The sequence below is a fragment of the Raphanus sativus genome, chromosome 9, assembly GCF_000801105.2.
Source record: "Raphanus sativus cultivar WK10039 chromosome 9, ASM80110v3, whole genome shotgun sequence".
Lineage (NCBI taxonomy): Eukaryota > Viridiplantae > Streptophyta > Magnoliopsida > Brassicales > Brassicaceae > Raphanus > Raphanus sativus.
Genome location: NC_079519.1, coordinates 20,585,724 through 20,603,193, shown reverse-complemented (window position 1 = coordinate 20,603,193; position 17,470 = coordinate 20,585,724). Strand labels below are relative to the sequence as shown.

General features: G+C 36.5%; 2 protein-coding genes across 3 annotated transcripts; one reads left to right on the top strand and one right to left on the bottom strand.

Annotated features, from left to right (window-relative positions):
- The first annotated feature begins 461 nt into the window (after positions 1-461).
- LOC108823779 (protein transport Sec1b) lies at positions 462-5,055 on the top strand. Of its 2 annotated transcripts, none has more exons than XM_018597061.2 (21): positions 462-780; positions 991-1,049; positions 1,163-1,244; positions 1,335-1,413; positions 1,503-1,553; positions 1,655-1,751; positions 1,837-1,869; positions 2,111-2,236; positions 2,328-2,519; positions 2,611-2,694; positions 2,790-2,888; positions 2,995-3,071; positions 3,155-3,251; positions 3,387-3,512; positions 3,587-3,682; positions 3,775-3,897; positions 4,002-4,076; positions 4,164-4,342; positions 4,451-4,541; positions 4,635-4,724; positions 4,800-5,055. In XM_018597061.2, the coding sequence occupies exons 1-21, from the start codon at positions 708-710 to the stop codon at positions 4,854-4,856; spliced, it is 1,986 nt and encodes a 661-aa protein (XP_018452563.2). In that variant the 5' UTR covers positions 462-707; the 3' UTR covers positions 4,857-5,055. The 2 variants fall into 2 exon arrangements, with proteins under 2 accessions (XP_018452563.2, XP_018452562.2); XM_018597060.2 differs by having other exon boundaries at positions 463-780; positions 3,999-4,076.
- A 7,540-nt stretch (positions 5,056-12,595) lies between these two features.
- On the bottom strand, positions 12,596-15,666 carry LOC108826937 (uncharacterized). The gene is made up of 5 exons (XM_018600284.2): positions 15,147-15,666; positions 13,880-14,032; positions 13,646-13,782; positions 13,325-13,552; positions 12,596-13,231 (listed from the first exon to the last, which is right to left on the bottom strand). Exons 1-5 carry the CDS (start codon positions 15,601-15,603, stop codon positions 12,713-12,715), a joined length of 1,494 nt encoding a protein of 497 aa, XP_018455786.2. The 5' UTR covers positions 15,604-15,666; the 3' UTR covers positions 12,596-12,712.
- Between the last annotated feature and the right edge of the window lie 1,804 nt (positions 15,667-17,470).

The window sequence follows — 17,470 nt, the reverse complement described above, 5'->3', positions numbered from 1 at the left end:
CACAAACTTCGCAAACATGTATGAATTACAAACAAAAATCGACAATCCTTACAAAAAAGAAAACCAACGAATCATTAAAATAATTTCTGATAAAATATTTTCAAGAAAAATGATTTCATATATAATAACAACATACCACAATACACAACCAGATACCAAAAACACTACCACTGCTCAAAATACGACAATTCGACAACTTCATAACAAATTACAATATGCATCAACACCAATATCGAAAACATGACCTCTATTTGAAAATACACAAACAAAAGGTCACCACTAGTTACTAATAAAGAACAAATAATAAGGCATAAGTACTGAAACCTAGTGGGATGATGTTATACAATTTCTTTAGATGGTGGCTTAATTAGAAATGACTGATTATTGAGGGTTAGTCTTACAAATAATAAAACTTGTCTTAATAAAATAACAATTCTTGTGTCCCCTAAGTTTGACTCACACACGTCTGTGAGAAAACTGGTTCAAAGTTTGAAAAATCGTGGCCTCGCTCTCTCGAAGCCGACGCGGAAAATCTAGAAGAAGCGCCAACTTTCTTTCTTTTTTACGTTTCTCTTCATCACCAAGTAAATCCTAAGATTCTCCCCCCCCTTTTTTCTTCGATCTAGAGATCTTCAAAATTATCTTCTCCGAATCTCTTCTCCCGATTCGATTTGACTTTCGGCTCGACCTTAATTTTCACATACGCCATGTCTTTCTCCGATTCTGGATCGTACTCAAATGGCGGAGATCACAAGAGTTTCAGGCAAATCACCCGCGAGAGTGAGCTTCTTCCCCCCCCCCTACTCTTTCTCTTACGCTTCTAGTGTTTGGGGGTTCTAGGGTTTCGTTTGAGGAATCGTGTGCGTCTTAGGGGTTTATGGATTTCGAATTAAATCATGAACAAGTTGTCTAGTTATGTTAACTTTACAAAAGTTGGATCAATTTTTTTTTTTTCAGGTTTGTAATGTATTTGTCACTTTTTGATTTCAGGATTACTATATGAAATGCTTATGCCAGATAAAAATGGGACCTCGAAATCAGCTTGGAAGGTGATTTCTACACAAAATTGCTTAATTAACTTTACCTTTTTTAGATCCATAGGTTCTATGGGGTTTCTTCTCATTTAATTGATTACCTGAACCCCTGTAAACGTGTAATATAGGTACTTGTTGTGGACAAGTTCACCGTGAAGATACTTTCATCTGCCTGCAGAATGTCCGAGATCACACAGCAAGGCATTTCTTGTAAGTATATTACCTTGTTTTAAACTTCTTGGTATTGCTTTCTGTGGGTTTTTTTTAATGTTTTTTTTGTTTGTTTGTTTCGTTTTCTAGTGGTTGAGAACATAACTAAACAGAGGCAACCTATGACTTCCTTCGAAGCCATTTACTTTATTCAACCAACCGAATCAAAGTAATTTTTTCTTCCATCTGAGAGACAGTTGAATATCAGTTTCTAGCGAATGAAATTAGATTTCCTGAAGCTTTTTCTTTGTTTTTCAGTGTCAATGCGTTTTTGTCAGATATGACTGGAAAATCACCACTTTACAAGAAGTATGTGAAACTCTTCCTTCCTGTTTCACAACTTCTTAGTTGTATACCTATGGACTGACTTGTCCGTAATTAATAATCGTTTTTATTTGATATGGTTTCAGGGCTTTCGTTTTCTTTAGTTCTCCTGTTTCGAGAAGCTTAGTTACTCTCATTAGGAAGGACGTGAGAGCGATGAAACGTATTGGCGCACTGAAAGAGGTTGATTCTATATGCCACTCACATTTTCTTGTTACATGTAATCTCACAAAATTGTTAACGTAAATTTTATTTTCCTGATTTGCAGATGAACTTGGAGTACATTAGCATGGACATCCAGGTATCTTCAATGTTTAACAATTGTGATATCTGCCAATGAGTTTCGTTGTGATATCTGCCAATGAGTTTCGTTCTTGAACTATCAACTTATTGGTTTCTTTTGTTGACCCCAAAAACTTACATACAGCTCTAAGACAGATTAGAACTGACTTGTCTATATAGGAAAACTGTTTTTGACTACATTTCCATTTTTTGTACATTAAAATCTGTTTATTAATTCCTCCTGTGTTTTGTGTTTGCAGGGGTTCGTTACGAATAACGAAAATGCTCTGGAAGATCTTTACAGCGACGAGGAAAACCATCAGAGAGCAGATGCTTGCTTGAACGTGGTAGCTAAACGTATTGCTACAGTTTTGGCTTCACTAAAGGTACGAAGCACAGATCACAAGACCTTGTTTGTTGATTTAAGCTGAAATTTACTAAGACAGTCTTTATCTTCAAACTCTTCTGGTATTACAGGAATACCCCTTTGTGCGCTACCGTGGAGCCAAAGCTCTTGATGCCACAACAATGACTACTTACCGAGAGTTGATTCCTACAAAGCTTGCTGCTAGTGTATGGAATTGTCTGGCAAGATACAAACAGACAATCGAAGATTTTCCTCAGACTGAAACATGTGAACTACTTATCCTGGATCGATCCATAGACCAGGTCTGGATCTTCACTGAGACAATTATCTTTCAGTTTTAACTTGAATTGTTATTGTTATTAAGTACATAAATAACCTTTTTGTGCTTCTTAGATCGCACCTCTCATTCATGAGTGGACCTATGATGCAATGTGCCACGATTTGCTTAAGATGGAAGGAAATAAATACACATACGAGGTGACATTTTGATTTTGCGTTCAAACATTCTAACAGTTGGTTGTAGCTCATCACTACAGCATATGGTAATTTTCCTTTTATTTCTTAGTGTATAGGTTCCGAGTAATAGTGGTGGTAATCCTGAAAATAAAGAGGTTCTTTTAGATGAAGAAGATCCCATTTGGGTGGAGCTTCGTGATGTTCATATTGCAGATGTACTACTCTTGCTCAGACTTCAATATTTCACAGGAAGGGTTATTTCATTTATGTTGATTTGTTTGGGAGTAATCTTTTCTTCTTCTTCTTTTTTGTTTTGTTCAGGCAAGTGAAAGATTGCATGAGAAGATGACAAACTTCATATCGAAGAACAAAGCCGCGCAAATGAAACACAGTTCAAAGTAGTTACCGGTTTGACCTTTTTTATCAATTCAAGTGATCCATTAGAACTATTCTGATTAATTTATTGACTTCTGGTGTCCAGAGACTTTGGTGACATTTCATCAAAAGATTTGAAGAAGATGGTTAACGCTTTGCCTCAGTACAGTGAGCAAATTGACAAGCTCTCACTTCATGTAGAGGTCAGTTTTAAGCTTATAACATAAACCATGGAAGAAAGTTTGACTAAGCATTTTTATATTGCAAGTTGATTAGCTTAATGTGACAAGGTAGATCCCTTGTACTTGATAAAATAAAGATGGTTAATCTCACTGCAGATTGCTAGAACAATTAACAGAACAATAATGGAGCAAGGTTTGAGAGAACTCGGGAAGCTAGAGCAGAACCTTGTTTTTGGGGATGCTGGAAGAAAAGACGTCATCAAATTCTTGAGCACCAACAATGTAAGATGATCTGCTTTTATTTTTTGTTTCAGTTTCAGAAGATGATTGTGCTGAAAATGATTTGACATTTCCAGGTTATAAATCAAGAAAGCAAGCTTCGGTTAATGATGATTCTTGCCGCAATCTACCCAAAGAAGTTTGAAGGTGAAAAGGGACGAAAGATGATGGAGGTATATAACAGTATTCCTCCCTCAAAAAGGCTTGAACCTAAGGATATTGATTATGATTTTTGAACTTTTCTACTTCTTGATTAAATCCTCAGCTAGCAAAATTGTCGGGGGATGATGTGGTAGCTGTGAACAATTTGAGATTACTTGGACCAGTACATACAGAATCTAAAAGGAGCACGACAGGATCTTTCCCTCTCAAGTTTGATGTCCTTAAGGTACGTTTTCTTCCTCGTTTCTTGTTTCTTATTACAGTGTCTAAGACTGAGATCTTACCTGAAAATCTAATAACTGGAAACTTCTGATCCGTGTGAATCAGAAGAAGCGAGCTGCTCGGAAAGATCGGGTTGGTGAAACTCAAACATGGCAACTGTCTCGTTTTTATCCAATCGTAGAGGTTCTAAGTTTCATCTTTCTTTCAATTTCAGCAGTGTGTTTTCAGACAGATACGGTAACATGTTTGGTTTCTTTCTCTTTTATTCAGGAACTTGTTGAGAAACTTAACAAAGGTCATTTGCCAAAGCAAGACTATCCTTGTATGAATGAACCAAAACCAACCTTTTATTCTGCCTCTCCATCTCCATCAGCGAGTCCAGTATTGCCTCATTCAAGACGAACACCAACTTGGGCAAGACGCCATCTTTCTGACGATGGATATTTCAGGTAATTCCATCTTTCTAACGATTGATATTTCAAGTCCTTGTTAAGATGTTATTTATGATATGGTGAAATCAACATTAACATTATTCACAATCTCTATGTGCGTATCAGTGACTCAGTTCTAGGACGAGCATCCAGCGGATTCAAGAGAAAGGGTCAGAGGATTTTCGTCTTCATAGTAGGAGGAGCAACGAGATCTGAGGTACTGTGAATACTTTTGAACTGAACTGAGGATTCATCAATTGGTTAACCAAACGGGTTAATTAGTGATACATTTTTGGGGTTGTTGTTACAGTTAAGGGTTTGCCACAAACTTACGGAGAAGCTTGACAGAGAAGTTATCCTAGGCTCCTCCAGCTTCCTTGATCCCCAGACTTTCCTTACTGTATGAATTCTTTCGCATGCCCAAAAGTTTTCTTTGCGTCTCTGTTTCATTAATGACTAACAATGTGTTGTGCAGAAAATGAAACAAATTAATGAAGAGGAGGAGATTTCACTGGATGATATCGACATTTAGTCTCTTGTTTTTGTTTCGGAGAGGTTTCTCTGTCCTTCTAGAGAACTTATTATTGGTTGGTATTGATTTGTGCTTTTGGAAATAAAGAACGGCGACATGATATGTCTCCTCTCCCCATGTAAATAAACACATTTTGTTTGTTTCCTTGGTTTGACTAACTAAACTAATTGGTTGATTATTTGTTTCTTTTTATTGGTAATTATGTCTGTGTATTAAATAAAAAAATAAAGAGGTAATATATTTGTATGTCCTTAGAGAAAGTCCATATTTGATATATACACATGGCAAATTTAACAACTTTTTACCTCTATTTCATATTGCTTTCTACGTGCATAATTCTCTAATTTGTGTCAGGTTTGTTAGTAGACTCTGTTTAGTATTATTTATTTCTCTTTTGTTATTGTAGATTCTAGCAGCTTTTCTTCTCTCTTTTCTTTTATTGTAATTTTTCTTTTCTTCTCGTAATTTTTCTTTTCCAAACTCTGTCTCTCTTTGCTTCCACCATTTTTATTTTGTTTTCTACAATCAAATCTTTCTTTAAATTTTTTTCAATTGTTTCAGGTCCAAGAAGATGATCTCTAATGGCTTATTATCAAAAGAAAAATAAAGAAGTTTCAAACTCATGACTATGTTTTTCTCGGAGTATTTGATTAAGCTTTATATTTCATGCTCTCGGTGTTTGTCGCAATCCATAGAAAGCATTTTTCAGTTTGTAAACCTTATGTTCCTCGCCGGCAATGATGAAACCTTCTGGCTGAGTAACAAACACCTCCTCCTTTAATTCTCCATGAAGGAAGGCCGTCTTGACGTCAAAATGGTGTATCTCTCATCCGTGTGACGTGTTTGTTACTCAGCAAGAAGGTTTCACCATTGCCGACGAAGAACATAAGGTTTACAAACTGAAAACTGCTTTCTATGGACTGCGACAAGCACAGAGAGCATGAAACATAAAGCTTAATCAAAAACTCATGACAATTTTTCAAATTGCTTCAGGTCCAAGAAGATGATCTCTAATGGTTTATTGTAGACGAATGATTATATTTCAGAACATCCATCGGATACATGTGGTTATCAGCTATTGATTCTGGATGTTTAACATCTCTTTTAGCCTATCCTGCCCTTGGAGATGTTTATTTCAACACAAAGATATGGATTACTATAAGGTGAAATAGGAAATGAGAAGGGAAAGATAAAACTTAACATCTATACAAACTTGAGTAATCAGAGAACTTCAAAGCAACTACATAGCTGGAAATCAATTCATTTCCGAAACAAACTACAGATTCCAATACAATCCACCAACAAGAACATCAAAAGAAGGCAACCGAACATGAAGCGTTTCAACCTATCTCCACAAAGATCCATCATAGATTAAAAACAAACATTCACAATCACACACACACATAGGCGTCAAATAAAAAGAAAGAGTGAGCACCGAGAAAAAAGTGAGCCGCTGCTTCCTCTCCTCTCCGGTGACCATAGCATGTCTCTGTGTAGGATCTGTAAGGGAAGGCTTCTTGTCTTCATTTTCCTTTTATTTTCTCCTTTTCGTCTGTGTTCTTTTGTCTATTGTTGTGACTAGATGATTTTGGGAAGCGGATCTAGATCTAGATCTCAGATCTGAAATTTTGGTTGAAGTCTGTAGGTGGTGGATCATTCTTCCCTCGGTGAGGTTTCGTTTCTCCGTTTCTTCTGTGCTTCGGCCACTAGGGTTTGTCGGCGGATCGTTGGAGCTCTGTCCCTTCTCAGCTGGTGGCCTTTTAATTCCGATCTGCTTGTGCGTTCTACGGTTGCTTCTGGTGATGATTCTGTCGAAGTTGAAGGTTATGCTCTTCCTTGATTTCGTTAGCAACGGAATAGATTCTGTTATTTTTAGGTTCTATTGTGGTCCGGGTTTGGTTTCTCTGGCCTGTTTTCAAGGAAGAGGAGCTTCGGCTCTTTTGTGCTCTGTGCCGTGGGTGTTTGAAGGTTAAATGGTTGTCACTTCTGTACTCTGGGATGTTTTAATCGCTTCCTTCCTCGTGGCTCCTGGTTTGTTTCCGAAGCAATAGTTTGAGGTGCAGTCTGCGGTTCTTCCCAAATAAAGTTTGGCTTTCTAGGCGCTTCTATTCAATCTGCCTTCTTCGATGGTCTCTATTGCCAGGGTGTCTTGTGGCTATGATGTTAGCGCAGCGTACGAATGGGTGAACGGTCGATCTAAGAATTTAGGGTTCTTCGAAACCTGTTCTTGAATCCATTAAGGGTTTCTTTCGATAACTCCTTAAGACCAACTTCCTGTTCGATGAATTGAATCAAATCTAACAAGGTATAAAAGCAAAGCTCTTTATTATTATCAAAATTATGAGAGCCTTAGCTCTGTTTATATAGTAAATCCAAAGCCACAAACCAGCTAGGAATAGGAAAGATAAATACTAATTAGAAAAGGAAAACAAAGTTTATCATAACTAGAGAAAAACTCATAACAGTAAATATAGAAAACGATAAGGATGATAAATTGAATAATTATCATGTTGGCGCCAATAGTAGAGATGCTGCTGCATCAGATGTGGATCTTGCTTTCTAAACTCTCTAGTCGCTTGTAAATTGTTCTCCTTTTGGTATCAGAGAATCTCTGGATTCTGCTGACTCTTGTCTCTAAATGAAATTGTAATTTCATTCTGGCTTTTAGTCCTGGGAGTACTTGTTACTCGCCGGGTGTGTATCCCAAACAATGTATCCTTCTTTGCTCATCAATTAAATCAGTAGTGTTAAAAAAAGAAACAAATTTATCATTGAACACACAAGGATAATAAAAATGATAAAAGTTAGAAAGAAACAGAAGAAACTGTTAATGTATATGGTTTTAGTGTAAATGAAGATGATATAGACAGATGAAGATGGTTCAACTTGCCTGCAGGAGAGAGATTATTGTGAGAGTTTTACCTGCTATTGGTGATGAGATGATTTATCCTCTGATTTGTGTGAAGTTCCATATTCAATATTTCTTCTACGAATTCGGATCAAAAGACAAATAAGTAAAGATTTTTATTTTGGTCTTATAAAGTGATCCTATGAGTTTTAGATCAAACTAGTGGACTTCTCTAATTCACCAGCTAAGCTACCGGCTCTATGCTTAATGCCTTGCAGGAAGAACTTAAAAAACTTTCATTACAAAGAAAAGAAACTAGTATCACCGGAACAAACCTTTCTTCCAATTATTTACATGCACGTATAGATACATTATTGTTTTGCAAGAAGATGATAATAAGAAGTCCTTCTCTTATTCAATATCAAAAGCTTTTAACCACAACACAATGAAAGCTTTCAAACACAAAAACCACACCATATGTCAGTTCATCGACATATCAATATATAGGTAAATAAAGTCCTAAACTAAACACACAAAGGAAAGCAAATAACTTCCTAATCCAAAAGGACTTTATAAATCGATAACTTGGTCATTAAGTTATTCAAGCTTATCAACATTCTCCCCCTTAAGCTTGATCTTCTCTTCACTCACATCTTCAACTCCAATAAGCTTCCTCATCGCTTTGAACTTTAACTTCCCAAGTGACTTGGTCAGAATATCAGCTCTTTGCTCAACACCTGCGACATGCTCAACTTCGATTATCTCATTTTCGACACATTCCCTTATAAAATGAAACCTCCGATGAATGTGTTTGCTTCTTCCATGGAACACCGGATTTTTCGTGAGGGCTATTGCAGATTTATTATCAACTTTGATAAGCACACGCTTGCTCTCTTCTCCCACGGCTTCACTTAACAGTTCCTGCAACCATACTGCCTGTTTTGCTGCTTCCGTTGCGGCCATGAACTCGGCTTCACATGACGAGAGAGCCACAATCTCCTGTTTGGTCGAGCACCATGTAATTGGACTGTCACCGAGATAAAAAATATGTCCTGTGGTGCTTTTTCCATCGTCCTCATCAACATTATGAGACGCATCGCTATAACCTATCAACTTCGTTCCTTTCCCACGAGAATAGCATAATCCAAGTGAGCAGGTACCACGCAGATACCTAAGAACTTGCTTTAAAGCAGCCCCATGAGATGACCTTGGATCCTGCATATAGCGACTAAGAACACCAACCGCAAAAGACAGATCAGGCCGAGTGTGCAACAAGTAACGAAGGCATCCAATAGTACGACGGTATTATTTCTCATCTATCTTCTCTTCGTCACACGCTTTAGAGAACTTGGCATTTATCTCCATCGGCACATGCGTTAAATTGCAGGAGCTCATTAAGGTTTCTTCAAGTATCTTCTGAGCATATATGTCCTGTTTTAGTATAATCCCGTGATCATGCTGTAAGACTTCTATGCCTAAGTAATAGGTTAATCTCCCGAGATCGCTCATCTCAAACTTCATAGCCATCTCCTTCTTAAATTCCTTTATAGCTTTAAGGGATGATCCGGTGACCAATAAATCATCCACATAAACGCAGACAATAAGGAGCTCTCTGTTTTCTTCTTTTCTATATAGAGACGGTTCTTTAGAGCATCTATGAAACTTTAAACCTCGGAGAATCTGATTCAGCTTTATATTCCAAGCTTTAGGAGCTTGTCGTAGACCGTAGAGAGCCTTTTTAACTTGTAAACCTTATGTTCTTCCCCGGCAACAACGAACCCTTCAGGCTGCGTTACAAATACCTCTTCTTTTAATTCTCCGTGGAGGAACGCAGTCTTAACATCGAGATGATGTATCTCCCAACCATGTGATCCTGCTAGTCCAATGATCAGTCGTATGGTTTCTATGCGTGCTACTGGAGCAAACACTTCGTCATAATCTACACCATGACGTTGAACATACCCTTCAGCCACCAAACGAGCTTTATACTTGCTAATAGTTCCGTCGGCGTTACGCTTGATTTTAAATACCCACTTTAAGCCAATAGGTTTCACACCGGATGGTAGCTCGATGAGATCCCATGTACTATTTTTTTTCTATAGAAAAAATCTCATCCTTGCAAGCATTGATCCAAACTTCTAGTTCCTTAGCTTCCTTAAAGCTCCATGGTTCGTCGTTGATGATCATTAGTAGTTGTTCTCCTTCTAACTCGGCAAGAAGAATATAATCATTAAGGTGTGAACGTGTCTTTGAGACTCTGCTCGAACGTCTTAGCTGCTCTGTTTCTTCAAAATCGTTGTCATTATCCTCTGCTTCATCTTCATCAAGTTCTGAACTGTCATCTTCATCTGCTTCGGTATTTTCACTATCATTACCAAGCATTCGTATATTAACCTCAAATTCTGCATTCTTATCCACACCAGTTTGCTTAGTCCAACACCATTCCTTCCCTTCTTCGAATATAACATCGCGGCTTACGATGATACGCTTGCTAAGAGGATCATATAAACGATATGACTTTGATCCCGGCTCTGTTCCTAAGTGAACCATAGTTCTAGACCTGTCATCAAGCTTTTTTCTCCCAGCTGTCTCAGTTCGTGCGTGACACACACACCCAAACACTTTTAAGTATGAGAGATTAGGCTTCCGCTTCCTTAGTGCCTCATAAGGAGTTACTCCGTCGAGAGACCTTGTTGCCATTCTGTTGATCAAATAAGTGGCGTGGCGAACAGCTTCGCCCCATAACTCATTAGGCATGTTCATGCCTTTAAGGATTGATCTTGTCATCTCTAGTATTGTCCGATTACGTCTCTCCACAACTCCGTTCTGTTGAGGAGAATACGGAGCAGTTAAGTGACGTGCAATACCATGTTTATCGCAGTAGACAGTGAACTCATGGCTAGTGAATTCTCCTCCTCTGTCTGTTCGCAATGTCCTCAGTTTAGTATGTGTCTCTTGTTCGACTAGTATCTTGAATTTCTTGAACTTCTCAAGTGCCTCGCTCTTCGTATGTAAAAGAATGGTCCACATATATCTTGTGTGATCATCGATAAGAACAAAAACGTAACGTTTTCCTGCAGGCGTCGACGGAGTAATGGGTCCGCCTAAGTCTGCGTGTACAAGTTCCAAAGGCTTTGATGCTCGATACGCAGTTTCTTGTGGGAAGGGCTTCCTTGTTTGCTTCCCTCTCAAGCAAGAGACACAGGTGTCCGTATCTTTATTAATGCTAGGAACACCAACAATAAGTTCCTTATTTATCATCATTCTTAACGTTTCTTTGTTGATATGGCCGAGACGGGAGTGCCAAATTGCAGGATCACTGCAACTCTTCATGTGAAGACAATGGAGTTGATCTACTTGCAGTGTGACCTTGTATAGTCGATTGTTTGCCCTTGTTGTCTTGACCATAAGTTTTCCATGCTTGTCAATGAGGCTTAGTTCCTTATCTTTCATGCGTACTTCGCAGCCTCCTTATGTGGCTTGTCCCAAAGAAACAATATTGCTTCTTAGTGCTGGAACGTAATATACATTCCTCAAGATTTTCTTTTCGCCACTATTGACTATGAAACGTACCGAACCTTTTCCCATTATATCTATCTTTGAATCATCACCAAAACGAACCTTTCCAGATACTGTTTCATCAAGTTCAAAGAAGAACAAACGGTTTCCACTCATGTGGTTACTAGCACCATTGTCTAAATACCACACGTCACTAGTATCCGACTCTGTTTCGAATGTTTTGGGATTCACCTTCTTCTCATTTAAATAGACCACTTCATTCATCATTAGTGTATCAGCTGCCTGAGTTTCTTCATCCTTTTTTTCAACTGTCTCCTGAAGCTTTAGCTGCTTATCCGGACAATCCGTGGCATAATGCCCAAGTTTGTCGCACCTAAAACAAGTAATATGAGATGCATCACCTCCACGTCACTGTCTGTATGCATCTCTTTGTTGCTGATAAGAACTATAGCGACCGCGACCTCTTTCTCTGTTGAGTCTTCCACCACGTCCACGACCACGACTATTGTATCCATAAGCTTCGTTACTTGAGTCACCACTGGCGTACATTAGCTTTCCTGTATCATCATGAGTTTCATCGTCTTCGTCGGCTACTCTTTCCTCAAACGCCTTTAATCTCCCGACTATATCCTCAAAACCTGTTGTTTTAAGATCAAGTATTTGTTCAAGAGAAGCAACCATGTGAATGTATTTTTTTCTTGGCAAACACTTGAGAAATTTCTTAACAAGCTTTGATTCTTCTATCGTCTCTCCTAAAGAAGCAGATTTGGAAGAGATCTCGGATAACTTGCCAGCAAAGCTATCAATTGTTTCATCTTCTTTCATCTTGAGCTTATCAAATTCTGAACTTAGGGTTTGTAACCTAGCTTCTACTACTCTTTCAGCCCCAACATGCCTTGCTTTTATTGCTTCCCATAATGCTTTTGCCGTTTTAGAGTTGCCGATCTGTATAATCAATGCTTCCGGTATTGATTGCCATAGAAGTGCAATTGCTAGATTATTTTTCTTATCATCAGTGGTTCCCGGATCTACTGCCTCCCAAACTTCGTTGATCTTGAGTGTTATAGTTATCCTCATTGACCAGACAGCATAGTTTGAACTTGTTAGCATCGGGTACTTGATGGATTTTGTTCCGTTCTCTTTGTGCAGAACAATTGCATCCTTAACGTCATCACCCATGGTCATATGTAGGTCTTTAGAAATTCTTTGTAAGGCTCTGATATCAAATATTGTTTTGCAAGAAGATGATAATAAGAAGTCATTCTCTTATTCAATATCAAAAACTTTTAACCACAACACAATGAAAGCTTTTAAACACAAAAACCACACCATATGTCAGTCCATCGACATATCAATATATAGGTAAATAAAGTCCTAAACTTATCAACATACATATCGATAACTTGGTCATTAAGTTATTCAAGCTTATCAACATACATATCCCCGAAAATATCACACACAAAATGTGAGATCTCATCACATTCACAACTCACAAGGACTCGTTAGTAAAAAGGATCTCTTGGAACTTAAACGAAGCACTACCCACATTCTCGCGTTCCAACCTGAACGCATCATCCTCGTCATCCAGCAATGGCATCACTTGTCTGTCACCGACCTGTCGTGGTGGCAAAGCCAATCGATGCCACGAAAACTCGCTAGAGTCTAGTGATTGGTTACTAAACAAAATGTGGGTACCAACGCTGCTGCTCCTGGTCGGTGAGGAGAAAGCCGCGGTGGCAGAGGTATCCCAGAGGATAACGTGGAGGATGATGGAAACGTTTGCGTGACGGTGAAGCGACAGTTTCTGGCTGAGCGAAACAGTGTCGTAGCAGCGAATGGCTCCTGTCGAGGAAGCCATCCATGGCAATACCTTCTGGCTACCGACACGTGAAACCACCAGACGACGCGAGGCCTTGGCTGCATCTCTGTATAATGAGCTCAGGCCCGATCTTGCAGCTGGTGCATTCTCATCTTCGTGGTCCGTTACTGAGGAGACATAAATGAATCCCTGTGGAAGAAATATTCAAATTTAATGTTTAAGGTGTTGTGGTTTGGAAGAGATGCTGATATATTATACAAAACTCAAAATAGACATTTTTACCTCTTCAGTGCGGCTAATGGAGAAGCCAAGTTTGGTGTCATCATCTCTGAGTTTGATTTCAAGTGGCAACTCAACACCAAGAGGAGCATACCAAAGCCGAACCGCTCTCATCAGACCAATATCAACTCCATGATAATCCTCAAACCCATAGAGACTCGCGCTTGCGAGATTCGACAGGTCAGAAAGCGAAGTCGTATTAACCGTTGCCGAGGCGGTTTCTCCCGATATCTTTACTATGTAAAAAAAAAGAAATATAAAAATTGCCATATTCAAATTCTCTATGCACAAATAAAAATATTACACAAACTATCAAAATCTGACCTTAGTGAGCAGAGATTCAGTCTGGATATTCATAAAGACGATTGGTACGCCATTAGCTTGTGAACAACTTAGCCAAGCATTTGCACGAGCAAGTGTGTCTTCCAAGTCGTTATACCGAGAACCCGCCCTTCCATTAACTATTTTAAAAAGGATATTAACATTCACACTATGATACATTAATAAACAGTTTCATCGAATGAATGTGCGACTGAAAATTTAATTAATGTTTCTTACCAGAAGCTTTAGGAAGAAAAAGAATGGAGAGAAAGTTGCTGGATCCAGAGATTGGTAAAGCTTCTTGCATCCGCCTTTCCCATGGATATGAAACATAGCCATCTTGAAGCTTGGCTCTCCCCAATGCTTCTACCATTCTTGACCCTCTTGAAGCTGCAAATCATTTTAACAACATTTCTTATTTTGTACTCGCAATAAGCGAGGTTATAGAATTTTTCATTCTTGAAAATTATGATTAAGAATGGCTCCAACTGGTGACGAAGGAACAAAAGAAAATATTTAATTCCTTTTAAAAATGTCACAATTCACAAGAAATATTTTTTTCTTTCTTTTTTGCTCTTTTTTCTTTTTTTGTAGAGAAATAAAGAACAAAACTATTTTTTATTGAATTTGAGAAGGAACATTTATTCATTTTCATTCCTCTATTCATTTTCATTCCTGCTATTTTGTTTCTGGTGTAAGATATTAAAAAATAAAAAAAAAGTGAAATTTATATTTAAATAAATATAATATTTCTGAGATATTTTTGAGACTTAAAAGTAAAGGTAACCACTGAAGCAAAACAATCTTCTATTTTTAAATTGAAAAATAGAAGCAACCATTGAAGAGGTTTTAAGCAACAACGGTTTTATTAGTTTTTATTTAGTGACAACTAATTTAGCATTTTTTATATCATTCTAATAAAAATTAAATCACAATATTTATCACATTTAAGTAGTTATTTGTTAAAATCATCAACTGAATAATCCAGAATTTTAGCCACTACATCAACTCATCGCTGGTATAGATATAACATTACCCAGCCGTCGAAGTAGCATCTTTTAGTTGAGTGGAAGCTTTTTAGTTTATTTTTATTTTGTAGGACCAAGAACAAAAAACATTCTTAGTGTACGGTTAATGATCAAATGATAACTCTTAACATGTATAAATATTTTTTCTTAAATGTAAAAACATCCTATATTTCGTTTTTTTTAACTCACAAACCTTGTATATGTTTTGCAAGAAATATCATTACTATAAAATTCAGAATTATATTCGTATTTCTTGTTCAACAACAAATTGGTACACTTTTAAAACCTGTTAGAAAAAAAATTAACTGGTACACTTTTAATAAAACAAAACAAAAGTATTAACAATAACTGCATTAATTGAATTTTCACCAACTGAGAAGCACGAGAGTGTACGATTACGTACGATGCCAAGGCAAGTATGCCAGAAAAGTCAACACAAGAACCAAAAAGATAATTAAACGACCGAGTTAACTCACCTTGAATACCGAGGCAAACCGACTCAGTACGATCCGAGAACCCGACTGTATAGTTCGGGTCATCAATGGATCTTAGCATGTACTGTCTCTTACCCGCGGATTCGTTAGGAACAATACAAGCAGAAAGATCAGAGAGATCTTCGGAGCCACGTCTGACTCTGACAACAATTGAAGTTTCTTTGTTCCTGTATGAATTGTGAAGAACCTTCTGGAGCCAAGCTTTACCTCCTTTAAACGGAGCTTTGAAAATAGCCGAACCGGGTCCTGAACCGATCCGGATCTCTTCCACTATGTCTCCGGTTTGAAGCATATCGCCGCTCCATTCCTCGCTTTTTGAGCTTCCTTTGAGACAGTCGATGGAGAGGACGACGGTGTTTTCGGGTCGGGTCGTGGACTCTGATTGGTGGGTGCGATCCATTGGAGATGTAACCGGGTTTTGTCCTTTGGACCTCTTCATATTGTTGAAGGCTTGAAGCTGTCTGCACGAGAGAGAGAGAGAGAGAGAGAGAGAGAGAGAGAGAGAGAGAGAGAGAGAGAGAGAGAACGAAAGAGAAGAGTTTATTATTTTCTTGGAAAGTGATTCGGTACGCGAAATCTTTGAGATACTATACAAAGTGACTATACAAAGTCGTACTTGGCTTAATAGATCATTATATTCTTCACTAGATTATTGGAATGATTAATTCTTAACCATCGACACTTGTGATGGAAACTCTTTTGGTGTAGGTTTTAGTTATATTAATTCCCGTAAAATATATTCATTCCATTTTAGAAAGATATCATCTTTTCAAAGACACAAGTTTTGAAGAAAATGTTTCAAAAATATATATTTTCAATATGTTTTGTAAGGTGATGATGAAAAATTGCAAATTAAAAAACTTGTAGATATTAATTTTTATTAGTTTCAAATTATAAGAAATAGTTTTGTAATTTTTTTTATAAGAAATAAGATAATTTCGTAAAATAATCCACTACAATCAAAAGAAATATACATTCTAATATTTGTTAAATTATAAAACATAATTTCCTTTTTAATAGAGTGAGTATAACTCTGTTAGTTGTAAACCTTCTCGTAATAGTTTAATAATTTATAATAAAATAATGTTGAAGACAACAACATTTGTCAAAGAAATACTTTTTTTTTGAAGTCACTCTCTTAACTGATCAAGATTTTATATATATAAAAAAAGATTTCGTATGTCATAGAATTTGTTTATTGCGATCGTATCTATGTGTCCATTATAGACAATATATCATTCTTTTTTATTAGTACAAACAATATATCATTTATTTTATTTTATTTTTGCTTAAAACAATATATCATTTATTGTAATAAGGTAAATATCGAAAGTCAAATGATTAACTGATTACACAACGATCGACCGGCAAATGAAGTTCTTTTCATGTTGCTCAATTTTGAAAATATCTTTTACCAAATTTGTTTTTGAAAATATCAAAGATTTTAATGTAAACATCTGAGTTTAAAAAAAAAAAACATCTGAGTTACGACTTTTCTTTGTTTTTCTTTCTATTTTTACTAACAGAAAATGCATGGAAAAACACACTATCTAGTAGTTAGCAAAAAAATAATAATAATAATCACACTATCTAGTAGACTAAGCTAGGTATTTTATCCGTTAAATTGATTCGATTCGTTATTCTTTTTGATTCGATCCGACAATTTCGGATATCCGTAAACTTTCGAGACAAAATAAATACTAAAAACCAATATCTATTAAAATCAAATCAAATCACAAATATTAAAAAATTTGTAAGTGGATATCCGCTTCGATCCGGCAATATATAAATACATGTATATTTTAATATATTTAAAGTTTTAAATGTTTGAAATTATATAATTATTATTCTAACATATAATTTGAAAAATTCCATTTACATTATTACTTAGATAGAAGTATTACATAAGAAAAGGGAAAAAAATTATGACAATTGTAACTTTTTTCTTAATTTTTGTGTTATTATAATTGTTAACTAAGTTTAAGAAATTTACAAAATATTATTTTGATTTTTATTTCATATATGATATAAAAAATATTTTCCAAAACAAATTTGTATCAAAATTTTTATGATTATTTATATTAATCAAAGGGCGAAATATCAATAAATATTCGTAAATTTTTGAAAATATATATTTATTTTCCGGATATTTATATTTGTTTGAAGCAAAATATATCGGAAAACTAGATATATCATATATGTAATAATTGAAAAAATCACGGATATCTTTAAAAATCTAAATATCGATCCATGCCCGGTAAATATCATACGACCAAGATAAAGAGTAAAGAGACAACGAAATCGTC

Excerpts from the sequence above, each read along its gene's own strand:
- LOC108823779 (XM_018597060.2), top strand. The coding sequence starts at position 708 with ATGTCTTTCTCCGATTCTGGATCGTACTCAAATGGCGGAGATCACAAG. Across the intron at positions 2,889-2,994 it reads GTGATGTTCATATTGCAGAT|GCAAGTGAAAGATTGCATGA; the intron begins GTACTACTCTTG and ends TGTTTTGTTCAG. Across the intron at positions 4,343-4,450 it reads TCTGACGATGGATATTTCAG|TGACTCAGTTCTAGGACGAG; the intron begins GTAATTCCATCT and ends TGTGCGTATCAG.
- LOC108826937 (XM_018600284.2), bottom strand. The coding sequence starts at position 15,603 with ATGAAGAGGTCCAAAGGACAAAACCCGGTTACATCTCCAATGGATCGC. Across the intron at positions 14,033-15,146 it reads GGTTTGCCTCGGTATTCAAG|CTTCAAGAGGGTCAAGAATG; the intron begins GTGAGTTAACTC and ends AATGATTTGCAG. Across the intron at positions 13,232-13,324 it reads CCATTAGCCGCACTGAAGAG|GGATTCATTTATGTCTCCTC; the intron begins GTAAAAATGTCT and ends TTTCTTCCACAG.